General features: G+C 53.4%; 7 protein-coding genes across 7 annotated transcripts; 3 read left to right on the top strand and 4 right to left on the bottom strand.

Moving 5' to 3' along the window:
• Positions 1-121: 121 nt before the first annotated feature.
• Positions 122-3438, bottom strand: NECHADRAFT_95657 (uncharacterized protein; the record flags this gene model as incomplete). The annotated part of the gene is made up of 6 exons (XM_003048795.1): positions 122-546; positions 599-913; positions 962-1189; positions 1254-2055; positions 2106-3166; positions 3402-3438. 6 exons carry the CDS (start codon positions 3436-3438, stop codon positions 122-124), a joined length of 2868 nt encoding a protein of 955 aa, XP_003048841.1.
• A 33-nt stretch (positions 3439-3471) lies between these two features.
• Positions 3472-5701, bottom strand: NECHADRAFT_62977 (uncharacterized protein; the record flags this gene model as incomplete). The annotated part of the gene is made up of 3 exons (XM_003048794.1): positions 3472-3750; positions 3806-5131; positions 5191-5701. 3 exons carry the CDS (start codon positions 5699-5701, stop codon positions 3722-3724), a joined length of 1866 nt encoding a protein of 621 aa, XP_003048840.1. The 3' UTR covers positions 3472-3721.
• Positions 5702-7665: 1964 nt separating this feature from the next.
• NECHADRAFT_71242 (uncharacterized protein) lies at positions 7666-9193 on the bottom strand. Its single transcript, XM_003048793.1, has 4 exons — positions 8966-9193; positions 8362-8909; positions 8073-8310; positions 7666-8018 (listed from the first exon to the last, which is right to left on the bottom strand). The coding sequence occupies exons 1-4, from the start codon at positions 9064-9066 to the stop codon at positions 7874-7876; spliced, it is 1032 nt and encodes a 343-aa protein (XP_003048839.1). The 5' UTR covers positions 9067-9193; the 3' UTR covers positions 7666-7873.
• A 643-nt stretch (positions 9194-9836) lies between these two features.
• NECHADRAFT_95654 (uncharacterized protein) lies at positions 9837-12659 on the top strand (the record flags this gene model as incomplete). The annotated part of the gene is made up of 6 exons (XM_003048980.1): positions 9837-9854; positions 9977-10287; positions 10372-10552; positions 10605-10918; positions 10999-12518; positions 12553-12659. 6 exons carry the CDS (start codon positions 9837-9839, stop codon positions 12657-12659), a joined length of 2451 nt encoding a protein of 816 aa, XP_003049026.1.
• A 395-nt stretch (positions 12660-13054) lies between these two features.
• NECHADRAFT_47170 (uncharacterized protein) lies at positions 13055-14559 on the bottom strand (the record flags this gene model as incomplete). The annotated part of the gene is made up of 2 exons (XM_003048792.1): positions 13055-13172; positions 13247-14559. The coding sequence occupies 2 exons, from the start codon at positions 14557-14559 to the stop codon at positions 13055-13057; spliced, it is 1431 nt and encodes a 476-aa protein (XP_003048838.1).
• A 3582-nt stretch (positions 14560-18141) lies between these two features.
• NECHADRAFT_46887 (uncharacterized protein) lies at positions 18142-19575 on the top strand (the record flags this gene model as incomplete). Its single annotated transcript, XM_003048979.1, has 7 exons — positions 18142-18223; positions 18308-18362; positions 18413-18559; positions 18614-19175; positions 19232-19260; positions 19334-19426; positions 19479-19575. 7 exons carry the CDS (start codon positions 18142-18144, stop codon positions 19573-19575), a joined length of 1065 nt encoding a protein of 354 aa, XP_003049025.1.
• A 1222-nt stretch (positions 19576-20797) lies between these two features.
• NECHADRAFT_47150 (uncharacterized protein) lies at positions 20798-22135 on the top strand (the record flags this gene model as incomplete). Its single annotated transcript, XM_003048978.1, has 2 exons — positions 20798-21391; positions 21518-22135. The coding sequence occupies 2 exons, from the start codon at positions 20798-20800 to the stop codon at positions 22133-22135; spliced, it is 1212 nt and encodes a 403-aa protein (XP_003049024.1).
• Positions 22136-22239: the final 104 nt, after the last annotated feature.

Raw genomic sequence — 22239 nt, 5'->3', positions numbered from 1 at the left:
GAGGAAGCTAATGAGCCAGTTAAACGTTTGTTGGGATAATGTAACCATCTGTTAAAATGGGTATCGAATTTCTTGAACCTAAACAGGCACCAACGCTAGTGAGAATTTTACATTAAGGCCTTCATAGCCTAATCTTCGCCTTGAGTAGAGCCAAAGCCTTCGAGTTGTTCTGGTTAATGAGCAACGAAATCAACTCGTTGCTCAGCATGATGGCCTCTAGCTCACCAGTAGTACCATCATTTCCTGGTCTCTCACGAGACACTTTCTTTGCCTTCGAGTAATATTCAAGCGCCAGATAGTTGATGCCCAAGAGTTGGTACAAACGCCCAATGTTGTAATATGCCTCGGCTTTAGTGGAGCCGTTGTTTTCCCCTTGGTCCATTGATCCGAGCTCGGCATATCGTGACAAGAAGGACTGCCCTTGCAGAAGCAGGTATTGACGATTGGTGGATTGACGCTTAAGACCGTAATGAACATATGCCAAACCCAAGCTGAGGTTGACCATCGAATTATCAGGGTCCAATGCACGAGAACGGAGAAAGTAGCCTGCAAGGAAAAGTCAGTCTATATCCTTTTGTTTTCCAAGTTCGGGTCATACCAAGTGCGTATGTGTAACTCGTAGAGGTGAACAGAATGTGCCCGTAAAGCATGAGGACACAAGCATCAAGGGCCACCTCTGTACCTTCGCCCGCAGCCGCCTTTGCTACGCTCTCTGTGTGTGCATCATCCATTGCTTTGATCTGCCGAAGCAGATACTTCTGGGCCGGACCTGAGGTGTACCAAGAAACAGGAGATTGGCAAAGATTCGAAAGAAGGGCAAACATCCGATACGAGTCGGACATTGCACCCTCCCTCATCAACTGGCGGGCTGTCGCCACACATCGTTCCTCGTCACTTGTGTAGATAGCACAAACTAATCATGTTAGCAACCTCAACCCAGACAGTTTTATCATTAACGTACCACTCCAGGCGACGTAGATCATGAAGCCATGTTCTGGCGCCTGGAAAGCTGTAGAATCTCGAGCTGCCTCGCAAACCTGATATGCCTCGTCACGTCGGTGTGCGATAGCCAATCCAATAGCATAGTCGAGGAACAGATATAACCAGTTGTTGAAGGAAATTCCCTGATGAGCATCGAGCTCCGATGTTCCCGCCTCTCGGCCCTCGTTCCCAGGATGGGGAGCAAGAGCTGAATATAAGGTCAGTGTCCTGCACCTAATGATATCAAGTCGTCACAGGCAGCTAGAACTCACTTCTTGCAAGTCTTTCGTACATCTGAGCCAGTTCCGTCTGTGGCTTATCCGCTTCATTCTGTTGGAGACTTTTCGGGCCGAGGAAATGCAGGTATTTGTCCCAGGTGTAGAACTTCTTTAGTGATCGGAAGTCATCCACAAGCTCTTTGGAGGATGCCATCCAAGCAGAGATGAGGTCGTTGCGGCCTTCTCGTATCTGTTTGCGCAAGTCTTGTACAACCTCATACTGCTCAGCCAGCTTCACAGCGCGAGCTTGCTCCTCTTGACGACGCTTATCGGCGCCTGCTAGTCGCTTCGGTCGGTATCTTCGCGGAATAAGACGCCTACCAGATGCATCCGTCCTCCGAGGCACAGCCCCGGTTCGACGCGGAACCCGCCGGTTTTGCTGGGCAGGCACTGCTACTTGGCTCTGGTCACCATCAAGATTTTGATCTCGTGCTTCCCTGAGAGCCAGTGCCTCGGCAGCGAGAATCAAGGCCTCCTCGTCCTCCCTAGCCTTTTCATACATGTTAGCCAGCTCAATACGGGCATCGATCTGGTCTTCGTCAGCGTCGATGGCAGCCAGAAAGTATTCCTCTGCAGTTGCGTTCTCCCCCATCGCGGAATGGCATCGTCCCAACTGTAGTAGGATGGTTGCGTCAGGGTCTCCAGGAAGATCTCGCAGAATTTGATAGTATGAGATAGCGAGGGGAGTATGGCCTCGGTGGGCCAGTTCTTCGGCCATATCAAAGGCCATGAAGGGGAAGTCGCTGGCAAACTCCTTCGTGTGTTCCAGCACAGGATCAAACCACCATAGATGTCTCTGTTGAGCCATGTCAGCATCTCGCCCAGCGCAATAACAAGACCACTTACCATGGCCTCATCTTCATCACCAAGGCGAAATCTATAGATGGCCAGTCGAGAACGGAGATCCCATGGAAACGATTGACCATAGAGTTCAGGACTCCAGGCTCCCGCTGTGTACTCCGGAACATAGAGCCGTCGTTCATCATCTCCGTCCCACTCTCGATCATCCGACTGCCAGTTGTCCCAAAAGGTCTCGGCATCGCGACCCAACAGCCACCTGGATAATGACTTGGCTTGGTAGATGGCATCTTGATAGCGGCCAGTTGCAGCAAAAAGATCCACGTAAATCCCGATATCGTGCCAAGGGGCTTCCATGCCAGCTGAAGGATCTGATTTTTCATGGTCAAAGAACCGCTTGTAAGCGGCGATCGCGCTGGGAACAGTTGTATCGGCTTGTTTGTTGTCCAGGCATGCCTCTGCAAGCTTTCTAACGATTTCTAGATCGTAGGGGCGGTGCTTGAGGACGGTTTTGTAATCAGAAATGGCGGCCGCGAGATGACCTTGTCTATGACAGACCAAGCCCTTGCCAAGTCTGGCATCGATGTTCGTGTGATCGGCTCTCAGAGCAGCGGAATAGCAGAGCCTTGCTGTATTGAGATTTCCAGCCTCATCGTCTCCAATTGTGTCCAACGCAAAAGATGCACACTGGAGCCAACCGCTGACATCCTTGGGTCGAAGATGAGCAGCATAGACCATGGCCGACAGAGCCTTGCTCAAGTCGCCTTGTTCCCGAAAGATGGATGACAAGGTTGTCCATGCTTGATGAGTCTCTGCATTGATTCGGATGACTTCGAATACGAGATCTAAAGCGCGATCGTATTCACCACTAAGAAAGGCCTGATTCACTTTGGACAGACGTGCCGTGATATCTCCTCGTGGTTTTGCAGCTTTTCGCGGGCCTCGAGCTCCTCTTCCACGATAACCTGCGCGAGTCGCGCCTGAAGGAACAACTTCATCGCGTTGAGTCGCCAGGAATTCTCGAACAGTCTCGTCGAACTTGGCAATATCGCCCTCCAGCTCCTCCAAATCGGAGTCCGCGTCTGAAGCATCACTCTCTTGCCTGCTAACTGTTAGTATGAGAGCCCATATCACTACTTTTTCAAGTCAGTAAACAACCTCTCCATGAAGTCCTGATTCATTGATGCAGCCATTCGAAACCAGTAATGATACGGTTTTCGAACTTTGTGGCGGAAGCGAAAGGTGGTTGTTCTCAAGGTTTGCTCTGGAGTGAAAGATGTTTGCAGTCCTGAGGCACAACGTGTGGCTATTGTGGCGGCAGGCTGTGGCTCCGCTATAGAACACGTGAGGACCTAATCCAAGAGGTCAACGAGGACGCCATGTCAATTAAGCAAAAGATCTGAGACCAGAATTAAAACATTGAAACAGATTCAGAATTAAACAAAAGACGTTACTATCTACTACATAATCGCTCGTAGAAACTCGTAGTTTTCATGGTTCAAAATAAGAGTTGATCCGAGTACAATCGTCCACCTATTCACACGCGCCCGCAGTCCGTATGCGAAGCCGTGGAATCTACAAAACACCCAATATTGTAAAGAAGATGACCAAAGCACATTGATTTTTTGCAGGTCTCCGTGTTTGCATGCCTGGTACCAGTGGTCCTAGCCCAGTTTTCCGTCGGCCTTGGCTTCTACAATACAGTTTAGTTCATGACTTGGACTCAGCATGTTCTAGAAATCACTTACCCTTGACCTGATCAAAGACCTTGAGCATCTTTCGGCGCGCACCAAGAGCGTTGACACCGCGATCCTCCAGAGCCTTGTCGTCCAACTCAATGAGCTCCGTCCACTTCATATCCTTCAGGTTATCGGTGTACTTGTGAAGACGGAGGCTACGAAGCCAGCTTGGGATGTCCTGCAAGAGAGATGGGTCCGTGGGGTCCTCTGGAGGCTTAGAGCTGCCTCGTCGTCCACGAGGGGATCGTCCGCGGACCATATCCGAATGATCCGACAAGTAGCCTTCGTGACCGCCCATACTCAGTCCTCCCAAGTTGACAGCCTGTAGACCATTGCTCATAAGCGGCGAAGCTCCATCATAAGCGCTCAGGAAACCGTTGTTCTGCGGCGAAGTAAACGGAGCCATATGGGGCAATCCAGTCTGCAAGGCAAGTCCAGGGGAGCTGGGTCTCGAGCGCTGGCCACCCAGGTTCATGCTCTGCTGGGCCTGGAGGGCCATGAGCTGCTCCCGGCTAAGGACTTGGCCGTGTTCGTTGATCATAACGACATTGGCGCTGGGAAGGTTGATTCCAGGTTGAGGACCAGCAGAGATCGGGGTCTGGGCATTTCCAGGTGCACCGTCGTTGGATCTAGTGCGACGGTATTTGCGAACGTCATCCAATGCAAATCGGTTGTTGACCGTAGAAAGGGCTGCAAGCTTCATGGCAGTAGCATTGGCAACCATATCCGCTTGTGTTCCACCGGTGTTGGCGGTGTTGAAGGTACCGGTCATAGGAGTGTTCACCATCGAGGCCCAGTTGCCACTGCTGGCATTGTATGGGGAGAGTAGTGGCAGATCCGCAGGGTTCTTCTCGGGCGCAGTGAGCGTCGTGCTCTGAATTGTGTTGTTGCTTGACAGCTGAGGACGGGGGGAACGAAGACCACTCGACGGTGCCGGCTGCACAAACTGGCCCATGGGAGGCTGGGCGGACGAGCCCTTGGCGCTTGGCTGATCCGCATTGCCGGTGCTGTTCCAAGGCGAAGGAGAGCTGACAGGACCAGCGTCACGGTTGTCCTGAGGTGCGCTGATGGACGGGGCAGCCATCGACGAGCGGGGGTCCAGGGCAGCGCTGTTGCGGTTCGAAGACGGGGGGTTACCCGTCTGCTGGGTGAACTTGGCCTTCTCGGTAGCAATGGCGGCAGCAGCATCGGGAAACATGGCGCTAATGGTAGATGGGTCCAGGCCCGAATGTCGCTTGTTAGACGGCGCGATAACCGAGTTACGCGACATGGAATTGCGGGCGGAATCTACATTCAGCTTATTCATGGCATCGCTAAGGCGATTGGACATAGGGTCTATCATGACGTTCAAGGTCAGTCGAGGCGCAATTCGGGTGACGTGGTATCAAACAAACCTTTGTCGAAGCTTGCAGGGGACAAGACCCCTGACATGGGATGGTTCTTCCCCATCTGCTGGAGGACTTGAATGAAGAAGCGGATCTGGACCTGGGTTGTCTGCTGCAAGAGAGCATACAAGGCGGCAGTGCGCTCCGCCTCGCTCAGGACGCGGAACCATTGCTCAATGGCGCTGAGCTCGTCCTTGAAATCCTGGTCCAAGGTGGCAGCAGCCATCTCCTCGAGTGTAGTCTCGTACTGGTCAATGTCGGCGATCCACTGCTGTGCAATCTTGTCCTGCGAATCGGACTCTGCGTTGCCTGGGCCCAGGCTCTGCTGGGCTTGGCCATAGAAGTCCGACGAGGGCCGGATGCGACTGGCCGGCGATGGGCCGGTGAGAGCAGCCATATCGGCAGATGCGCGAAGCGAATGGCCGGAGCCAACAGCCCTGGAGGAGGGAGGTCGCAGGGTCGAGGCGGTATTAGCCTCGGGCGTGCTGTTTCTGTTTCCAATGACGTGGTTTCCAGACATGTTGAGCATTATCGAAGCGGAAAGGTCTCGGCGGGAGATCGGTGCGAAAAAAGGTGTTGCGCGCAGACTCGTGGATGACGGCGGCAAGCAAAGATGTTACACAAGAATCGTGTCTCGACTCCTGCAGTGACCGGCTGACCTCAAAGGAGTTTGGACTTGAAGTAAGGCAGCAAATTATGGCATTTCTGCCGGCGAAGAGCAGCGCTGCGGGTGAGGTTAGCAAAGGCGGTTGGTTCAGTAGGTTGTCAAAGGGCCACCCTGTTGGGAAGGCCCGCCCGTCTGGTACGACTTAGAGGCGCCCGCCGGAAGGGAGAGGGGGAGAATCATACCGAGTTAAACGATGCAGGTGGGCAAAGAAGGGACGAAGTCTGCTTCCAGGCAGGCCACAGATATCCTTATTAAATCCCGCCGTAGTAAAGTACGGACCGGCGTCCTCTAGCGATAATATCGTCAAAGGACAGTGGGATGTCGGAGCAGAGGCTGTTCGTGTTCGTCCTGGACTATTGAAGGCCTCAGCCCCTGTGCTTACCTAAGGGGGTGGTGCCCGCTCAAGGCCAAGCGAACCGACGCCAAACCAAGCCGTGGCCAATGAATGTTGTTGCCTGAGGCTTTCGAAGACGTGGCAGCGGGGGCTTGTCGGCAGTCCTCGACTGAAACAGAGACAGGGGGGGCCAAGAATGGATTCAACAACCCGGCCTTGTAGACTAACGTATTCGATAAGGGTCATCGCCAAAGGCTTGGATGTTTTTTAGAAGTCGGCAATACTAAATTTGGCATTCATTGCGGATGTACGGAGTACCTAAACTTTACGACGAACTAGAGACCCCGGCCATTCATCCTGGACAATTAAGCGGATGTTTCATGATTGTGGTTCTTGGATGACGGACGGTGGAAGCGAGAGCAGGGTATGAACCAGCCCCGGAACCATCTGATACCGCCCGCGAACCTGGTCACAGATTGGCAATGGCAAGCACAAAAAGACGGCATCAGCAAGACATCACGGAAAAATTCACCACGGGTTTGCACCAACGCTTGGGCTAAGTAGTTCAGACAGACCCATGCCGTCTCGTCTACCTCCATGTTCGTGGAAACATAGCAACACCGTCGACTCGGGACCATCACAACGCTATTCGCCGGGACATGTTCGCATCAACCACCTTTTCAACAGGCTAACCGCATGGTATTTCCTTCGTCCATTTGCGTAGGTTCTATCGTGTGTGTACCGTAACCGAGCCTTGGGATCGTTCCAATATGACGCCTCCGATTTCCTTTGTCGACATTTTAAGCACTCTCGCGCTTGCCCTCCTTGACCTCCTTCTGTTAGGGTTGTTAGCTCGCTGCTTCGCACGGATATTTTCGACTTCGGTCGGAGTGGTGGGCATACCAGGGCCTTCATGTTGCCGTGAAGAGCATGTCGGTGGTTTCGTCGGAACTTGGGGTCAGTGCCCTTCAGCGAGGGGTAACGAGAAGTCTTGGGCTTCTTGATACTGTCCGGGGGTCAGCTCTGAACGCATCGTCGAGTCGGAATTTGAGAATGTACCCGTTCCGGTGCGCCTTGCGCGACTGGTTGTGCTGCGAGGAGTTCTTGGACTCTGCAAAGTGTCAGCGATTCAAGTATTGACCAGCATCTTCATTCCCAGATTGCACATACTCGCCATTGCTGCTGTAGTTTCCCTGTGTCGGACGGAGACGGATCACGGAGTTGCGAAGTGAAAGGCAGATTTGTGTGCGATTTCTTGATGACAAGCCCTAGACGGAAAGAGTTGTGGGGCAGGTTGCTGACATAAGGTGGGTTGAGTTGCCCTGCGTGCCCTGCTCACATGAGTGTCTGAGTGTGCATGCCTGAGGCTACCCATGCCTGGTGGGTCCGAATGCAGTCTGAGGTTCAGGTCATCGTTGCTCAATGGCGAGAGCAACTAGGTTTACTGAGCATAGATCATCACATCCATTGAATAAAACGGTCTGGTATGGTTCTCCTATACTGGGCATTCAAAAGCTAGCTATCGCTCAAAATTCTAGAAAGGTGGCGGGCAATTCAATAAGTGCTTCTCCGCTATCCAAGTGGACGGTCATTACTCCCGTTCTTTTGAAGCAAGTGAGATAAATACAACCATTCGTTTCTATTCCCAAGCCCATTCTCCCAAACACCAATACCATCCCTGGTCCTGTTATTCAGTTTGTGGTGGTCACTGGCTTGGCCGCGACGCTGTGCGCCACCGCAGTTGCGGAAGCAGCTGTTGCCTCTGCAGTCTTGCTCAGCTTACTGAAGCGGAGAGACTTGAGATAACGGATGAAGAGAATAAACATGAGTTCCACTCTGTGTGAAGATGGGGTTAGCTTCCGTATGAATAAGAGCAGTAATGATACTCACCTCTCCTTTGTGGTCATGAGGATACCTTGCACGAGGAATCCCTTCAAGATCTGGGGGCCAATACCCTTGAAGAGGCCTAAGACACCCTCGTGCTGGATAATGAACTTCATCACCTCCACGAAACTGCTGAAAGGCTTGCCATTGCGAGCAGGAGGTGGCTTAGATTGCAGGCCGACCTTGGCTACAATGAGCGGCTGTGTAGCAATCGTTGCCAGAGCCTTGGACATAGCACCCAGGACTAGAGATGGTTAGGTGGAAGCTCTTGTGTGCGTCTAATCTGCAAACTTACGGAATGCTTCGGCTGGCCTCAAGGTGGTCTTGCCTGGGAAGAAGGTATCCTTGAGTCGTTCATAGGCACCGTAGGTGATGGCGGGATTGACGACAAGCACGAGACTCGCCTTCAGGCCTCGCCACAGACCCGACACACCATCTGGGCCATCGATGACCTCGCGCGCTGTTGCGAGGAGGCCCTTTCGATCCTCCTTCGTGGCTGTCTGCTGACGTGTCGTCACCACGGCGACAGGGATGGTGAAAATCTGAGCGATGGCGCCTGCGATGGCTCCCAGCGCAAGCTCCACGAGTGTTGAAGGATGCACGTCTGACCCGCGCGACTTGAAGTACAGAGTCCTGACAATAGTGTACCAGTAGAAGTAGGCAAAATTGGTTGATGCGACACCAAGCAGGGCACCATTCATGCCAGCGTAGAGTCCCTTCACTCCGTCTTCGGCCGCGATGCGCGAAATCGCATCCCATGTGGACTTGTAATGTTGTTCGTCGGCGTCGGTAGAGCCCTTGAGAGCATCGGAACGGACCTGGACTTGAAGTCGAGTCTTGACGCTGCGCAGAGATGGTGTTAGTCGAGGCGACGTGCTTGGGGCAGAAAAGCGACTTACATGTCGAGAGGGTATACCAGCGCGTTGGCGAGAACAGCACCACTCGCCCCGGCCACGGCGCGGCCCCAGGGGGAAATTGTAGGCTTCGATTGCGCAGCCATGATGGTCGGTGATGAAGCTTTTCTTGAAGCGGGCGACAGGTGAACGTGTTTCCTCGATCAACGAAGAGGCACAGTTGGCACCAGTGTCTGTCGCGAGCTTAGACTAGATGTTCACCTGGGCCCTGGCATCATTATCAAAAGATAGGGCGGTCCGCGACCGGTCCGGGGCCGAGGTTCATCTGGCACCGGTTTCGGCAAATCGGGGGCCCGTCCCGCCCGTGACTGGCCCGCAATAGGTACCTCGGTTAGTGACTTAGAGGGGTGAACCCGCGGTTGTGAAAACGCCATACAACGGTGCATCTCGCTCAGAGGGAATACGGATGTGGCTCAATCTCAAACTAAGAATGATGTAAGGAGCCTTTGGGTTTTCGTCGTCCACCGAGAATCACCGAACAGTTCCATGTTGATCCATGACGTTGAGGTTTGAGTTGGTCCTTACCTTGGGCTAGGATCACATGGGTTTTGGTCTGTATGACCTCAAACTGCCTCCTAAGTACATACTTATTGCATAACGCGAGACAAAATGCTCCGTAACTAGGAGTTCATGTGGTCCTCTCTAGCTTGTGTCTGTGTTGGAAGAGAGCCCTCTCAAGAAAGGAGCTCAGGTGGAGAAAAAAGGGGGCTATGAACACGGCAGCTCAGCCATTGCCAGTTCCTAATGAGCGAACTGCCCCACCGCGGGGTTCTCCAGTCTCGAGCCTGATCTCAGCTCAGACGTCGACTGAGCTTGTATTGTGAGCAACTGGACGCCATGGTTCAGTAAAACGGCGATGGAGAGGAGAGCTCAGGTAAGCCGCACCCGCACTTGTCGATTTTATTTACCCTGGCCCCCGGCTCCTATAGCCGGGTACATTCTACGGCAACCTACCACTACACCAGCACCAACGTCATCCGACTAACTTCATTTCAGGCTGCTGAGTCTCTCATCGCAACATCGAGTGGCCAAGCGGCCCTCGATTATGCCATTCAAGCGGTTGATCTATACATGCGAGCAGCTGGAGAGGCCGCCACCAAACGAGATGCTACACGTCTGCGGCTGAAATGCCAGCAACTCATCACTCAGGCTGAGAGGCTCAAGGCTGCAATCACCGGTCACCAGCCCACACAGCCGCCCAGTATCCTACAGCGAACCTCACGGCTTCATGGCAACTACTTCCCTCCCTGGTCGGCAGAGCCTACTGAAAAAGACTTTTCACTCCCCTCGGGCGATGAACCCTTCACGTAAGGCTGCGTCTCCAGCCACCCTAGACCCGAATAATACTGACCCGAATTCAGTGACGAATCCACCTTCACACTATCACCCAGGCAGGCCGCTACTTTCGGTGGGTGGAAACGCCCACGAGAGCTTTATGAAGATGGCGGGGCAGATGGTGGGATCTTCATGAACTCGGAAAATGGCTGCGACCTGGTTCAAGACATGACTACCGATTGTTCCGTCGTTGCTAGTCTCTGTGCTGCCATGCGCATTTTAACTGGTCGAAACTCAGTAAAGTTGCTGGACTCGAATATCTTTTACTGGAGCTAACCAGCTTCACTAGGTCCTATCATCCGTCCTATTTCCCTTTAACAAAGCCAAGGGTATCCCCAAATTCTCTCCTTCTGGCAGATATGTTCTTCGACTGCACTTCAACGGTTGCTTCCGTCGTGTCGTGATTGATGAACGTCTCCCAGCTTCGACGACTGACCGTACCTTGTACGTTGTTGACCGACGCAACCCTCAGCTCATTTGGCCGGCACTTTTAGAAAAGGCCTATCTCAAAGTGAGAGGAGGTTATGACTTCCCAGGGAGTAATTCGGGCACCGATCTATGGGTGCTCACAGGATGGATTCCTGAACAGCTCTTCCTTCAAAGGTTAGCATTAACTCCAACTGTTTATATCTCTTCTCCCCTCCCTATAGCTCACTAAGAAACTCCAACTTACGCTTTCATAGGGAAGATCTCGATATCAATTCAGTGTGGGAGAGAATCAAGGCTGCTCACGACTCTGAAGATGTCGTGGTCACTTTGGGTACTGGACGTATCTCATCTGAAGAGGAGGATATTCTGGGTTTAATCGGAGAACACGATTACGCCGTCATGGATCTCGACGTCGCTGGTGATAGTCGAAGGTTCTTGGTCAAGAATCCCTGGTGTAATGGCCCGGTCTGGAGAGGGGGTGCTTATCACGCTTCCATTACCGACAATTCGACCGTGCAGCCAACCGACCCCGAGTCCGCAAACTCTCCTCTCGCAGCTGGCTCATTCTGGATGTCTCTTGAGGATGTCGTCCAACATTTTGAGTCCATGTATCTGAACTGGAACCCCAGGCGCTTCGCCCAACGCCAAGATCACCACTTCAACTGGAAAATGCCATCTCCAAAGCTGGCTTCTTCATTGGTACACAACCCCCAATATTCACTGCAGTCACCCAAAGGTGGCGAGGTCTGGATTCTTGTCAGCCGTCACTTCATGGATGCCGAGTTGGAAATTGCTCGAAACAGGACCGACACTATGGCGGCAGTCTCCGGGCAGCTCGGGTTCATGAGCATCCTAATCTTCGACAACAATGGTCACAGAGTGCAAGTGAGTGATGGTGATCTATATCGGGGGCCATACGTGGACTCGCCCCAGACACTGGCACGCCTGGATGCAAGCCCGATGAAACGATACACAATCGTCATTGACCAGCACGAGTTTCCTCTTCCAGAGTATACCCTCACCCTTTCATTCTTCTCACAAGACCCGCTGAGGGTCAAAGAGGCGGGTGACGCAATGACGCACACAAAGGAGATTACAGGCTCGTGGACCAGAAGAACCGCAGGTGGCAACTCAGCATGCACGACATACGGAACGAACCCCCAATTCAAGTTGTCGCTTGCCCAGGCGAGCCCTCTCTCCATTTTGCTCTCAACTGACATGCAAGACGTTCATGTCCACGTCGACCTAGTATGGGCTAAAGGGAAACGAGTTCAGACGCTCAAGGCTCGAGACATCACAGGTTCATCTGGCGAGTATCGCAGGGGCTGCGCAGTGGCAAATATCACCCACGTCGATGCTGGAGAGTACACCCTGGTGTGCTCGACATTCGATGCAGGTCAACTTGCCGACTTTGCCCTTAGGATCTCTTCCATGACGCCCGTGACACTCGAGCCTGTCCCTGCCGACGCTGCTGGAAGACTACGCAAGACCTTGACACCGTTCCAGTTGTCAGACGGAGAAGAGGTCAGGCGGGCGCAGTTATCAGTGTCCTGGTTGACCCGTATGAGTGTGACCGCACGAAGCGTTATCCAGACAAGCCTAGACCCTGGCAGTCGGCCCTCGTCCACACTCATGGTCCGACTCTCTGTGGTGCATGGCTGGGCACCAGAGCGAACCACCATCGCCGTTTCTGGCGAGGGCGAATATCAAGAACTCAAGTCAGTGGTGCGAACCCCTGAACTTGATATGGAGCCTGCCCGACTGCAGCGAGAGGGTATGTGGCTAATGGTTGAGACTATGGGCACAAGCCAGGTCGGAGAATGTATTGAACTGGAACTGCACAGTGATGCACCCGTCAATGTTGGCCGTTGGGAGCTTGTCTAAACATATGATAACGAGATCAGCGGCTCTGTAGATGACGGTCGAGCAGACTGGCTACTATTTGTACTAAGGGTTACCAAAAAAAGACTGCATATTGGTAGGATGACTGCTGAAAATCACGTCGTGCGTGTCAAGGTTGGAATATACTATGTGCTACCTCAATCCGACGCCTCTTAGGCGCCAATATGATACTCCATGAATGTCGAAATCAATGAAACCTGACCCAACCGGGTATTTGAAATCCTTAACGCCTGGTCTTGAATCCTCCGCCCACATCACCTTGAGATCGTCCGGCAACGTCCACAAGCCGTTGCTCATCCAGTCCATGAATCATCAACGTATACTCATACAATGCAAGGGAATAAGAATCTCGTCTGTCTTCAGACGGGCAGAACCCGGGCAATCGAGAACGGCATTCGGATCCCAGTGCTATGATGGCGGTCCGCGTCTTCTCCGGCCACGATTAGGACCGTCTGGTCGTTGGGCGAGTACATCTCGCAGCAACGGATCGTCCTTGTCTTTATCTACATGATGGACACGAACATGCCTAGAATGATCCAATTAGTTTTACTCAAAACACAGAGCATCATCAAGATGTCAACTTAGCGTGAGGCAACATACCGTTGTAGATTATCTGGACGAGGGTACTTGTGTTCCCTATCGGGACAAAATGGGCACACATAGCCTGGGGAATCGTGAACCAATCCATGCCTGATCATCTCGTTTTTGCGCTTGAATCCTTTGCCCCCTTCGCTTCTCGGACACCCCTTCACTGGACAATAGTGTGGTCGTGCGGATGAATGAACGTTTGCGTGAGAATTGAGGAGATACTGAGTTTGAAAGGGCAAGGCTGTGCACCCCGCAAAATTGCAGACGTATGCTCCTGTTCCTGTGGCAGGCTGGGGATTCGTGATCCCATCGATGCTCATGCGGTCGGTAATAGAGGTAGAGGTAGCGGGGGTTGAGACAGAATGATCGGTGCTCGGTGTCTCGCCGGCATTGCTACTACTGCTGTAGTCGGTTGCAGGGCGCCCATGCGTATTATTCGCGGCGTGGAAGTGTATACTTGAAGGGCCTGTTGAGTGTGGGGAGAGGGTCCGGAAGCCATCTTGTGGTGAAACGGGAGATGATGGAAGGTTAGCGGGTAAACTGAACCGATGAAGATTGCCACCTGGCGATGACGCAGGAAAGGATGTAGCTGGCCCTGAAGGGGCAGCAAGGTCCTTCTCGGGTATACGACCAGGTCCAAGATCCCTAATTTCACCCAAAGTTGAGCGGAGAGACGGAAGAGACTCTTTTGACTCTCCAGGCGAAACGTACCCGCTATGAAGCGGAGGGAGCGGGCCGCTTGAGGTTAGGTGGGGTGAGGTGACTCGAGGAACAGAGACATATGCCGCGTGCGTGCCTCCTGCTGGGGATTCATCGTGAATGGATAATCCGGTTATATCGGCGATCGATCTAGGAGCTGAGGGTGATATCGGGACAAGCGAAGCAGCTTGAGCAGCTTGAAGAGCACCTGCAGCAAGATGCCGAAGTGCGGGTTGGTTCATCGCGCTATTATCGACAGGCCTCTCTTGACGCAGCTCCTCGTCGAAGCTTTCTTCTTCGGCGGCCAGGCCTTCGCTTCCAGCAAGACGGGCGACATCGGGATCGCGCCCGTTGCCGAGATAAGCTACCAAGACAGCATCCCCTGATGTAGGGCGAACCTTGTGCCGATTAGACTTGCCGCGACCGTCGATGAAGGTAGGACTCAGACTGACTTGAGCTGGAGGTATATCTGGAGGAGGACTCGGAGAGGGTTCGAGCTTGGGACGAAGCGGGGCCATGAGGGGGCTGCCTCGAGGTACAACCTCATCCGGGTCGTATGTGTCGACGACGAAGCCAAATTGTGGTTGTGATGGCTGGTGCTGCTGGTGCTGCGTGGCCGTGGTCATAGTTGTCGCGTCGACGGCGGTCGTTCAACTCGCCATGGCCCCTCACGGGGTGGGAAGCGTGAGGCACAGGAAGGCGGGTTCGCTCGGGATTTTTGGTAGGTGGTGATATTTGCGAGTCGGATCTCGCGCCGGAGATGGTGTCGCGGGCGGCGCTCAAGTGCAGTTATCGGACCAGGGCGATGTCAACTGTGCTGATGCTGCAGAACGATGGATCGATCGGTCGACGGAAGACGCAGCCACGGTACGTAGTTTAGCGGTTGACGAAGGGAAGGGCGTGGCGAGAGGCAGGCGAACTATCGGTACTGGTTCGCCTTGTGCGAGCGGCCGACGTCTTTTGCGATAGAGCGGGTAAAACGAGGCGGTCCAAGGCGATGCCAGAGGATTGAGACAGACTCCGCAGATGCGAATCGAAAATATATAGGCGAGGCGACGGTCGATGAGAGATACTATAAGCGCCGAATCAAAGACGATTGATTTGCGGTGTAATGCGGTGAATTTGAGGCGGAACGCGATAGTGTCAGAGGTGTCGACCAGAGAAGAGTATAATTATCATGCTCGTGAATATGCGCACTATCTCGGAAACTGTCCCTTTATTAAACCGCTGCTCATTTCAAGTACGTTTGCGCGATGGCTGTGAAGAGGGGAATTCAGAGGGTATCCAACAGTCTTCGGAATGGAGTGGAATGGGATGGTGAGATGGGGCAGGGCAAGTCAAGCGCGAATGTTGAACGAGAAATAGGTACCAGGCGGCAGTGAATGCTAACGCCAAGACCTGTAGGTGCGAATCCACGGAACAAGGTGAGCGAAGGGGTACTGTAGGTACCTACCTGAGGTATCGAGGTGAATGGCCGACGACCAGTGTGGGTGAGATGAGGCGCGTTGACAGGCGGGATCGTGTACGAGGCGAATTTGAGGGGAGAGCACAGTAAATACGGGGGAAGTGAGTGCATTTCGCTGTTCCTGGGAGCCCTATCTCTCGCATGCTACTGGATATGGAGTATGCCTCCACTCCTTGACTTGACACCAGATTACGGGGTTTGAAGCAGTTAGAGGAAGCACTTGCCACTACTGTACCTTCCTGCGCAGGTGGTACAGTGCCAGAGACTAACTATTACCTACAGCACTTTACGTACTCGACCGCTTTGTGCCTGCGCCGCGGCTTGATGCTAGGATTGGAAAGTGGGAAGAAAGGGACTTGGCCGGGGCTGGGGTCCCGGGGAGGTTAGAAGGCTGGGGCGTCGACTTGGATGGATGATGGATGGAAGATGGGGATGGGGTAAAGGTGGTAATTCGGCCCTTGGCTATCTGTAACATGTGGTAGGTCGGCTGAGAGCAGGGGGTCCCCGGATGGGGCTCTGCTGTTATTGCGGCCGGGGAGGGAAAGAGGGCCGACAGACAGCGGTACTTCTCTGCCAGTGTCTGTCTGGTTGTCGTCGAGCGTTTAGTCTAGTGCTGGCGACCTGAGGACGCTAGCTTGGTTATGTACAGCTTGTGCATCATTGGGCCTGTCCCTAAAATGACCCTTCTCCGCGTCCAGTCAATCTCTTTTTTTCTTGACCGACCTCGCAGGCGTCAAGCGACTTGATGCGAGTGATCCCATCGGGACTGTCTGTCACCCATCTCGTGGTGTCGCCGACCAAGGTTACACGGAACTCCTTATCCGCCCGGCGTCTTCTCTCCAGCAGTGCTGCGCTGTGCTGATAATTCAGGGCAGGGCAGAAATGACCTCGACCCCCCGAGCATTGCGTGTTTTTGAATGCAGAGAATGGGTCAAGGGAGCCATGAGCAATGGGGAAATGGAGCAATGGGCAATCGAGCGGATGGAGCAATGGATGCATCCGCCGAGGCCTCCCCCCTCTCTTCCCCACCAGGGTCATCGTCTAAGCCTCAACGTCCACTGCCGTGTCGACATGTGTGTGTGCGGGTGTGCGCGCGCGAGTGTGTGTGTGATGCGTGCGCGATGCCATGTGGGCTGGGTAGGTAGGTAGGTATTCCTGCTTCAGCCGCTTTTCCTGCTCCTCGTTTCTCGTCCTCTCGTTTATCTGCTGCTGATGTTCCTTTTTCCCCGATGATGCGCGCGTCATGGCGGAACCCTTTGCGGCTCACAAGCCTCGGGCCGTACGGAGCGCGCATTCTGTGCTTTTTCTTCCACGCGTGACAACCCACACACCATCCATCCCATGCCATCCCATCTGATCTGTCGGCGACGGGACAAAAGAGCCGCTTGATAACCACTGCCCATTTTGACTCGAAATTATGTCGCGCACCCAACGCCCTTCGCGGACTGTCCCGTCGAGAGGAACAGCGCATCCGCCAATTGGCCCACCCCCAAGGACCCCAGAGACACGTCTCCACCGTCTGCCCCAGCCGCACGGTGGGTTCTGGACGAGGGGAAGTGGATCGAGGGTGTGTTGTGGGGTATCTGTCGTACTGTTTGTCATACGTCATTCACACTGTACAGCGTTCAGGGACCTGTCGAGTTGCAGACACAGCGAAAGCGCTGGCCCGTCATTGGGCACTCCACAAACCACCCACAGAAGCGGCTCCCCATCCCGAAGTTCCCATCTTGCGCACCCTTGCCATCCCAGCTTGGGTGACCGACCGCCCATTGCCTTGCCGGCCGCGGGAGATTTCAGCTCTTCAGAGGAAATTGTTGAGATTGCCTGCAATATTTTCTGTCGCAGCCAGCTTCTTCGCCCAGGTTCCATGTCTGGGTCGTGTCAAGTCCTTGATCAACCGCCCGCTTCTTGTCATTTAAACCCCTCTTGAAATGACATCCCACAAGACATGCCGAATGTGGGCGGCATCAGTTGACATCCTGTGCGGCTATTAGGTTCTTCGTCGGGCACGCGAAATTGCTTTGCCTAGACCTAATTCGAGTGTGCCCCGGGTCTTAAATCAAGCTACCGAGAAGTCCAACGTCGCGACTGACTCGGTTACCCCAGAGTGGCTGGAATCCATATCGCATCCCATTGTCAATCGGCATTGTCTGGGGATTGACGAGACGTCCAACTCGAGGGACGGCCAGGGAAATGATCGGTCGGTGTTCTGTAGATCAGCTTGCGTCTGCAGACCATCTTCGGGTACGCACATGCAGTTCATTTCATTAGCAATGATGTACCGAACATGGTGGCAGCCGTTAGCTCCAGCCACGGGTGTGCCTGAAGCGGCCATCAAGCTCATTCCTCTGAACTTACCCGTCGCTGACAGGCGCCGAAAATTCGCTACGCATTATCGTATCAACGCTCGTATACTATCCAACGTTCTTCCGTGATGCCTTCATCATTTTGCCGTCTATCTCTCAGTATGACATCCATTCTCAAAGACTCCGTTACAGAGGCTACCTGCGGCTCATTGTACGACATATTCTCCACCATGGCAGCCGACAAATGCCGTCCATTTGTGCGCCGATGGCGGACCTCTCCACGCCTTGCCCCGCGCTCAGCTCGTCGCCGAGATTGTGAGAGATTGTGAGGCTTCAATTTCTTCAAGGGCTTGACAACGTCGCTCATCCCTGTGAGACATTGATTGAAACAACTACATATCGTAAAACATTGGTATATCTTCACTCCCGCTACGAACATGGCTCTCCCGGAAACAATGAAGGCCGTCGTTTTTGACGATCTTTACAAAATCTCGGTGCAAGACCGGCCAGTTCCCAAAGGTAAAACCACTCCATTTCACGCAGACCCTAGCACAAGTTATTATGCATATCTGTATCAACTATTAACTAACTACATCAACCCAGTCCGAGATGACCGAGATATTATCATCAAAGTACACGCCGCTGGCCTCTGCGGATCGTGAGTGCTCAATGGATTGCCAACCACAACTGCCTAACCTATACTCATAGCGAGCTTCACATCTATCGAGGCCACCAGCCCTCCGACACTGGATTCATCATGGGGCACGAGTTTACTGGGACCGTCGTGCAGGTTGGCCCTGCCGTCAAGACCATTAAGATTGGCGATAAAGTCGTCGCCCCATTCACGGCTTCCTGGTAAGTTGATGCTGCCATGATGTGTTGCCGAGGTGTCCTAACATGGATCTATAGCGGCAATTGCTTTTATTGCAACAGCGGCTACTCGGCCCGATGTGTCGAGAGCCAGCTGTTTGGCTGTGAAACGCTCGACGGAGGACAAGCTGAGTATGTGCGAATCCCAATGGCTGACGGGACTGCCGTGAAGGCTCCGGATACCATCTCGGACCAGGCGCTCCTCCTCATGGCTGATATCTTCCCCACCGGGTTCTACGGGGTTAAGAGCGCCATGGAGCTTTGCCCATCACAGAATGTTCAAGATGCTACCATGGTGGTTATAGGTTGCGGACCCGTTGGGTTGTGTGCTATCCTAGCTGCTACTCATTTTAAGCCCCGTCATCTGTTCGCCATCGACAGTGTCGAGAGTCGCCTGGAGCAGGCTCGGAAGCTTGGTGCTGAGCCTCTCAACTTCGAGAGTGACAGGGCTGGGCTGGAGGCTCGAATCAAGGAGGTGACCAATGGACGCGGAGCTGATATGGTTGTTGAGGTTGTTGGTCAATCGCCTGCGTTGAGGACAGCGTTCGACATTGTGCGACCTTTCGGCGCCATTAGCAGCATTGGCGTCCACAACAAGGAGGTACGGCTTCGGCTCAGGACGTTGGTCTAACAGTGAACTGATGATGATTTGTGTAGATTCCGTGGACGGGAGACGACGCATATACGTAAGTTGTCCCAACTTCACGGCCACCTCTGTAGCCGTCGCCGTGAAAGGGTACCAGGCTAACCGTGATGTAGGAAGAACATCCGATTACAGATGGGCCGGTGTCCTGTCCGAAGCGTTTTCCCTGAAGCTCTTAAGCTTCTCGAGCAGAAGCAAGACCTTATTGGGTTTGTGCTCCATCGACTGTCGATATAATCGTTCCCAAGCTAATCATGATAGCTTCATGTTTGAACATGTCATGCCCCTCTCACAGGCGCCTGAAGGATACACCCTTTTCGAGCAGCGCAAGACCCAAAAGGTGGTCTTCACCCCCTGAGAGGTGAGAGAGGATGGAAAGGAACGACAATATCAGTTTTGTCTTGGCTTAACCATGCCCTCATGCATGATGTAGTAGACGACAGTGGAATCGTTGTGAACCGTCGCCAATACGATCCTCTTCTCGCGAGGACCGGTGTTTTCGATAGAATCAAAGATTTCTGAAAAGGCTTTGATTGTCCAAGTCTCCTCGGGATGTACCGCCAAAACCCACTCCAACTCTGGTGACTGGTCAACAGCCTCTCCTGTCGCCTTTTCGCGGTCAAGGGCAGCAATCTGGTCGTCAGGGTGAGTGTAGAGCCGACGAGGAGGCAAGCCCCTGATCAAGGGCCGGCGACCCGTAGTATCATGAACCTTGAGAGAAGCCCAATCATGCTGATGCTCGAGGTTGAATAAGGCGGTCGAGGTGACGTTGGCAACCGGGTCACTTGAACGATCCATGCTGGGCTGGGTATTTTTTCATGCGGTGATGCGACGTGTGCCAAGTGAGCCAAGCAAACAATCCGCGAGTTGAATGGACCAAGTTTTGCTGAATACGTGGAAGAGGGCGAAGCAGTCGGAGATGCCGTTAAGAGAGAAAGATACTGGGTCCTCTGGTGTGAGAATTTGACAAACGAATGGTGGATGCGAGCGAGGTCTGTCGGAGTCAAAATATAATACGCGTAAAAAAGCGAGACTGATGCAGATCGAGGGCTTGCGAAATTTGGCTTTTTTATTACGGGTCTGAAGGGTACTTGACTCCGGTGGGGAGAGTACTTTGCTGTGACCTGACACGGAATCTCCCAGCGGCAATCTGAGAGCCGAATCTTCACTTTCCAATTAAATCCTGGTCTTTGAGCCGCGTGTTCTACTTGTCAAGTAACTGATCGAATCCTCGGCCTCGATGCCACCCCCGTTTTAAACTTTCCTGGTGCCCACCGGCTTGGCGTTATCAGCGACACCGAGAGTCGTCGCAAAGTACCTGGCCCGCGTACGCAAGTAGTGCGGATTAGACTGCAAGCATCGCCCTTTAAAACTGACCCAGTTCCCCGTTGCTGGGTGCGGAGCGCATCATTTCATCATATCACGACCTCCATTCCCTCTCTTGCCTTTCCTGCTGCATCTCCAGCTGTCGCCTTTACTTTCTTCATATCGCCAAAAGTTTATCGTTTCGCGTACGTTTACTTACACTGCCCAGCCTTGGCTACGTTAGGTGGCCAAGGTGACAAGAGAGCACCGCCACTATGGCGCCCCCGAGACGGCCGTCCAATAACGGGACCGAAACCGAAACCGAGCCCTTTCCAACCATCGACGAGACGTCGCCACGCTCAGACAACACAGATCCTCCGTCGCCTGTAGAGAATCGACCAGCTGCCTCTTCATCCTTAAGCGGACGCCTTCGTCGCGTCTCTCAGAGCTTCGAAGTATCAGGCCCTCCTGAGGGTTTCATGGCCGCGACGGGAACCATCGCATCTTCCATCTTCACTCGTCAGGCCGCGCCACGCAGAACCTCGGAGACGTCCATACCAATGCAATCTGGTCCCGCCGCCGGCGGTCCATCGAGACAAAGCACATTTCCCGTCGTCAACGAAGAGGCGACCTCTGAGGAAAAGGCCAGCACCAGTGCTGCATCCACGAAGAGAGATGGGGAACCCGATGCTACCGCGGCGTTCCCCAACGGCTACCATTTCCCTCCCAAGCATACGTTTGCTCAGTCGACGAAGACCGGGTTGATCGCCTTTTGGAATTACTTCCTTACGCCTCTGGGCTTCTGTGTTACCATCTATGGCTTGAACGTTGTGGCTTGGGGAGGCATGCTCTTCCTTCTCCTCTGGTATGTACATCATCAACTTCATAACAAACAAGCGCTAATCGATTACAGCAACGCCTCTCCTGCCATGTGTCACCCAACTTGTAACGACATCAACTCACCCAGACGAAAATGGATCGAATGGGATTCGCAGATCCTCAACGCCCTTTTCTGTGTTACTGGTTTTGGGCTCGCTCCCTGGCGATTTCGCGATCTCTACTTCCTCCTCCAATACCGAGTAAAGAACGATACGGTTGCGCTCCGCCGCCTGGGTGGTATTCACCGAGGATGGTTCCGACTTCCAGGCTCTGAGGATGTTGATGTTAGCATCGGACCAAAGAATGTCTCCAGCTTGCCCGAATTATGTTCATCCATCTCTGTCCCCTTCCCCGAGGATAAGATACCGGACGCTCCCCTCACTGGTCGACGAGCCCCCGCTACGCCTATTTGGAAGATGGATGCCGTCGTTTGGCTAATGGTCTGGAATACCTTCCTCCAGTGTGTCTTGGCCGGCTTCATGTGGGGATTGAGCCGATATGACCGTCCTAGCTGGTCCACTGGTCTCTTCGTGGCACTCGCATGCATCGTCGCCGCTATTGGAGGAATCGTGATGTTTATTGAAGGAAAGAAGGTCAAGGGCATCGAGGGAATCCCCATCAGCGAGAAAGACATGCAGCAGCTGCAGGAGGATCGCGAAAGGGGCGTTTTCCACTTCAACAACATCAAGGACAAGGACTTGGCGGAGAAGGAAAAGAAGAAGGCCAAAAAGTGAATCTCTTTTGGAAAAGCGTGTCCGAAATGGCGTAGGCGCACATTGTCATATCATTTGGGTAGGTAGTTGTCGCTTCAGATGTTTTACGCAAGCATTTACACAGT

This window comes from Fusarium vanettenii, assembly GCF_000151355.1.
Source record: "Fusarium vanettenii 77-13-4 chromosome 8 genomic scaffold NECHAsca_10_chr8_2_0, whole genome shotgun sequence".
Classification (NCBI taxonomy): domain Eukaryota; kingdom Fungi; phylum Ascomycota; class Sordariomycetes; order Hypocreales; family Nectriaceae; genus Fusarium; species Fusarium vanettenii.
This window is presented reverse-complemented; position numbering and strand designations above follow the sequence as displayed.

Coding starts and splice junctions, on each gene's coding strand:
- NECHADRAFT_71242 (XM_003048793.1), bottom strand. CDS start 9,066: ATGGCTGCGCAATCGAAGCCTACAATTTCCCCCTGGGGCCGCGCCGTG. Junction 8,311..8,361: donor GAGGCCAGCCGAAGCATTCC/GTAAGTTTGCAG, acceptor AACCATCTCTAG/TCCTGGGTGCTATGTCCAAG. Junction 8,019..8,072: donor CTCATGACCACAAAGGAGAG/GTGAGTATCATT, acceptor ATCTTCACACAG/AGTGGAACTCATGTTTATTC.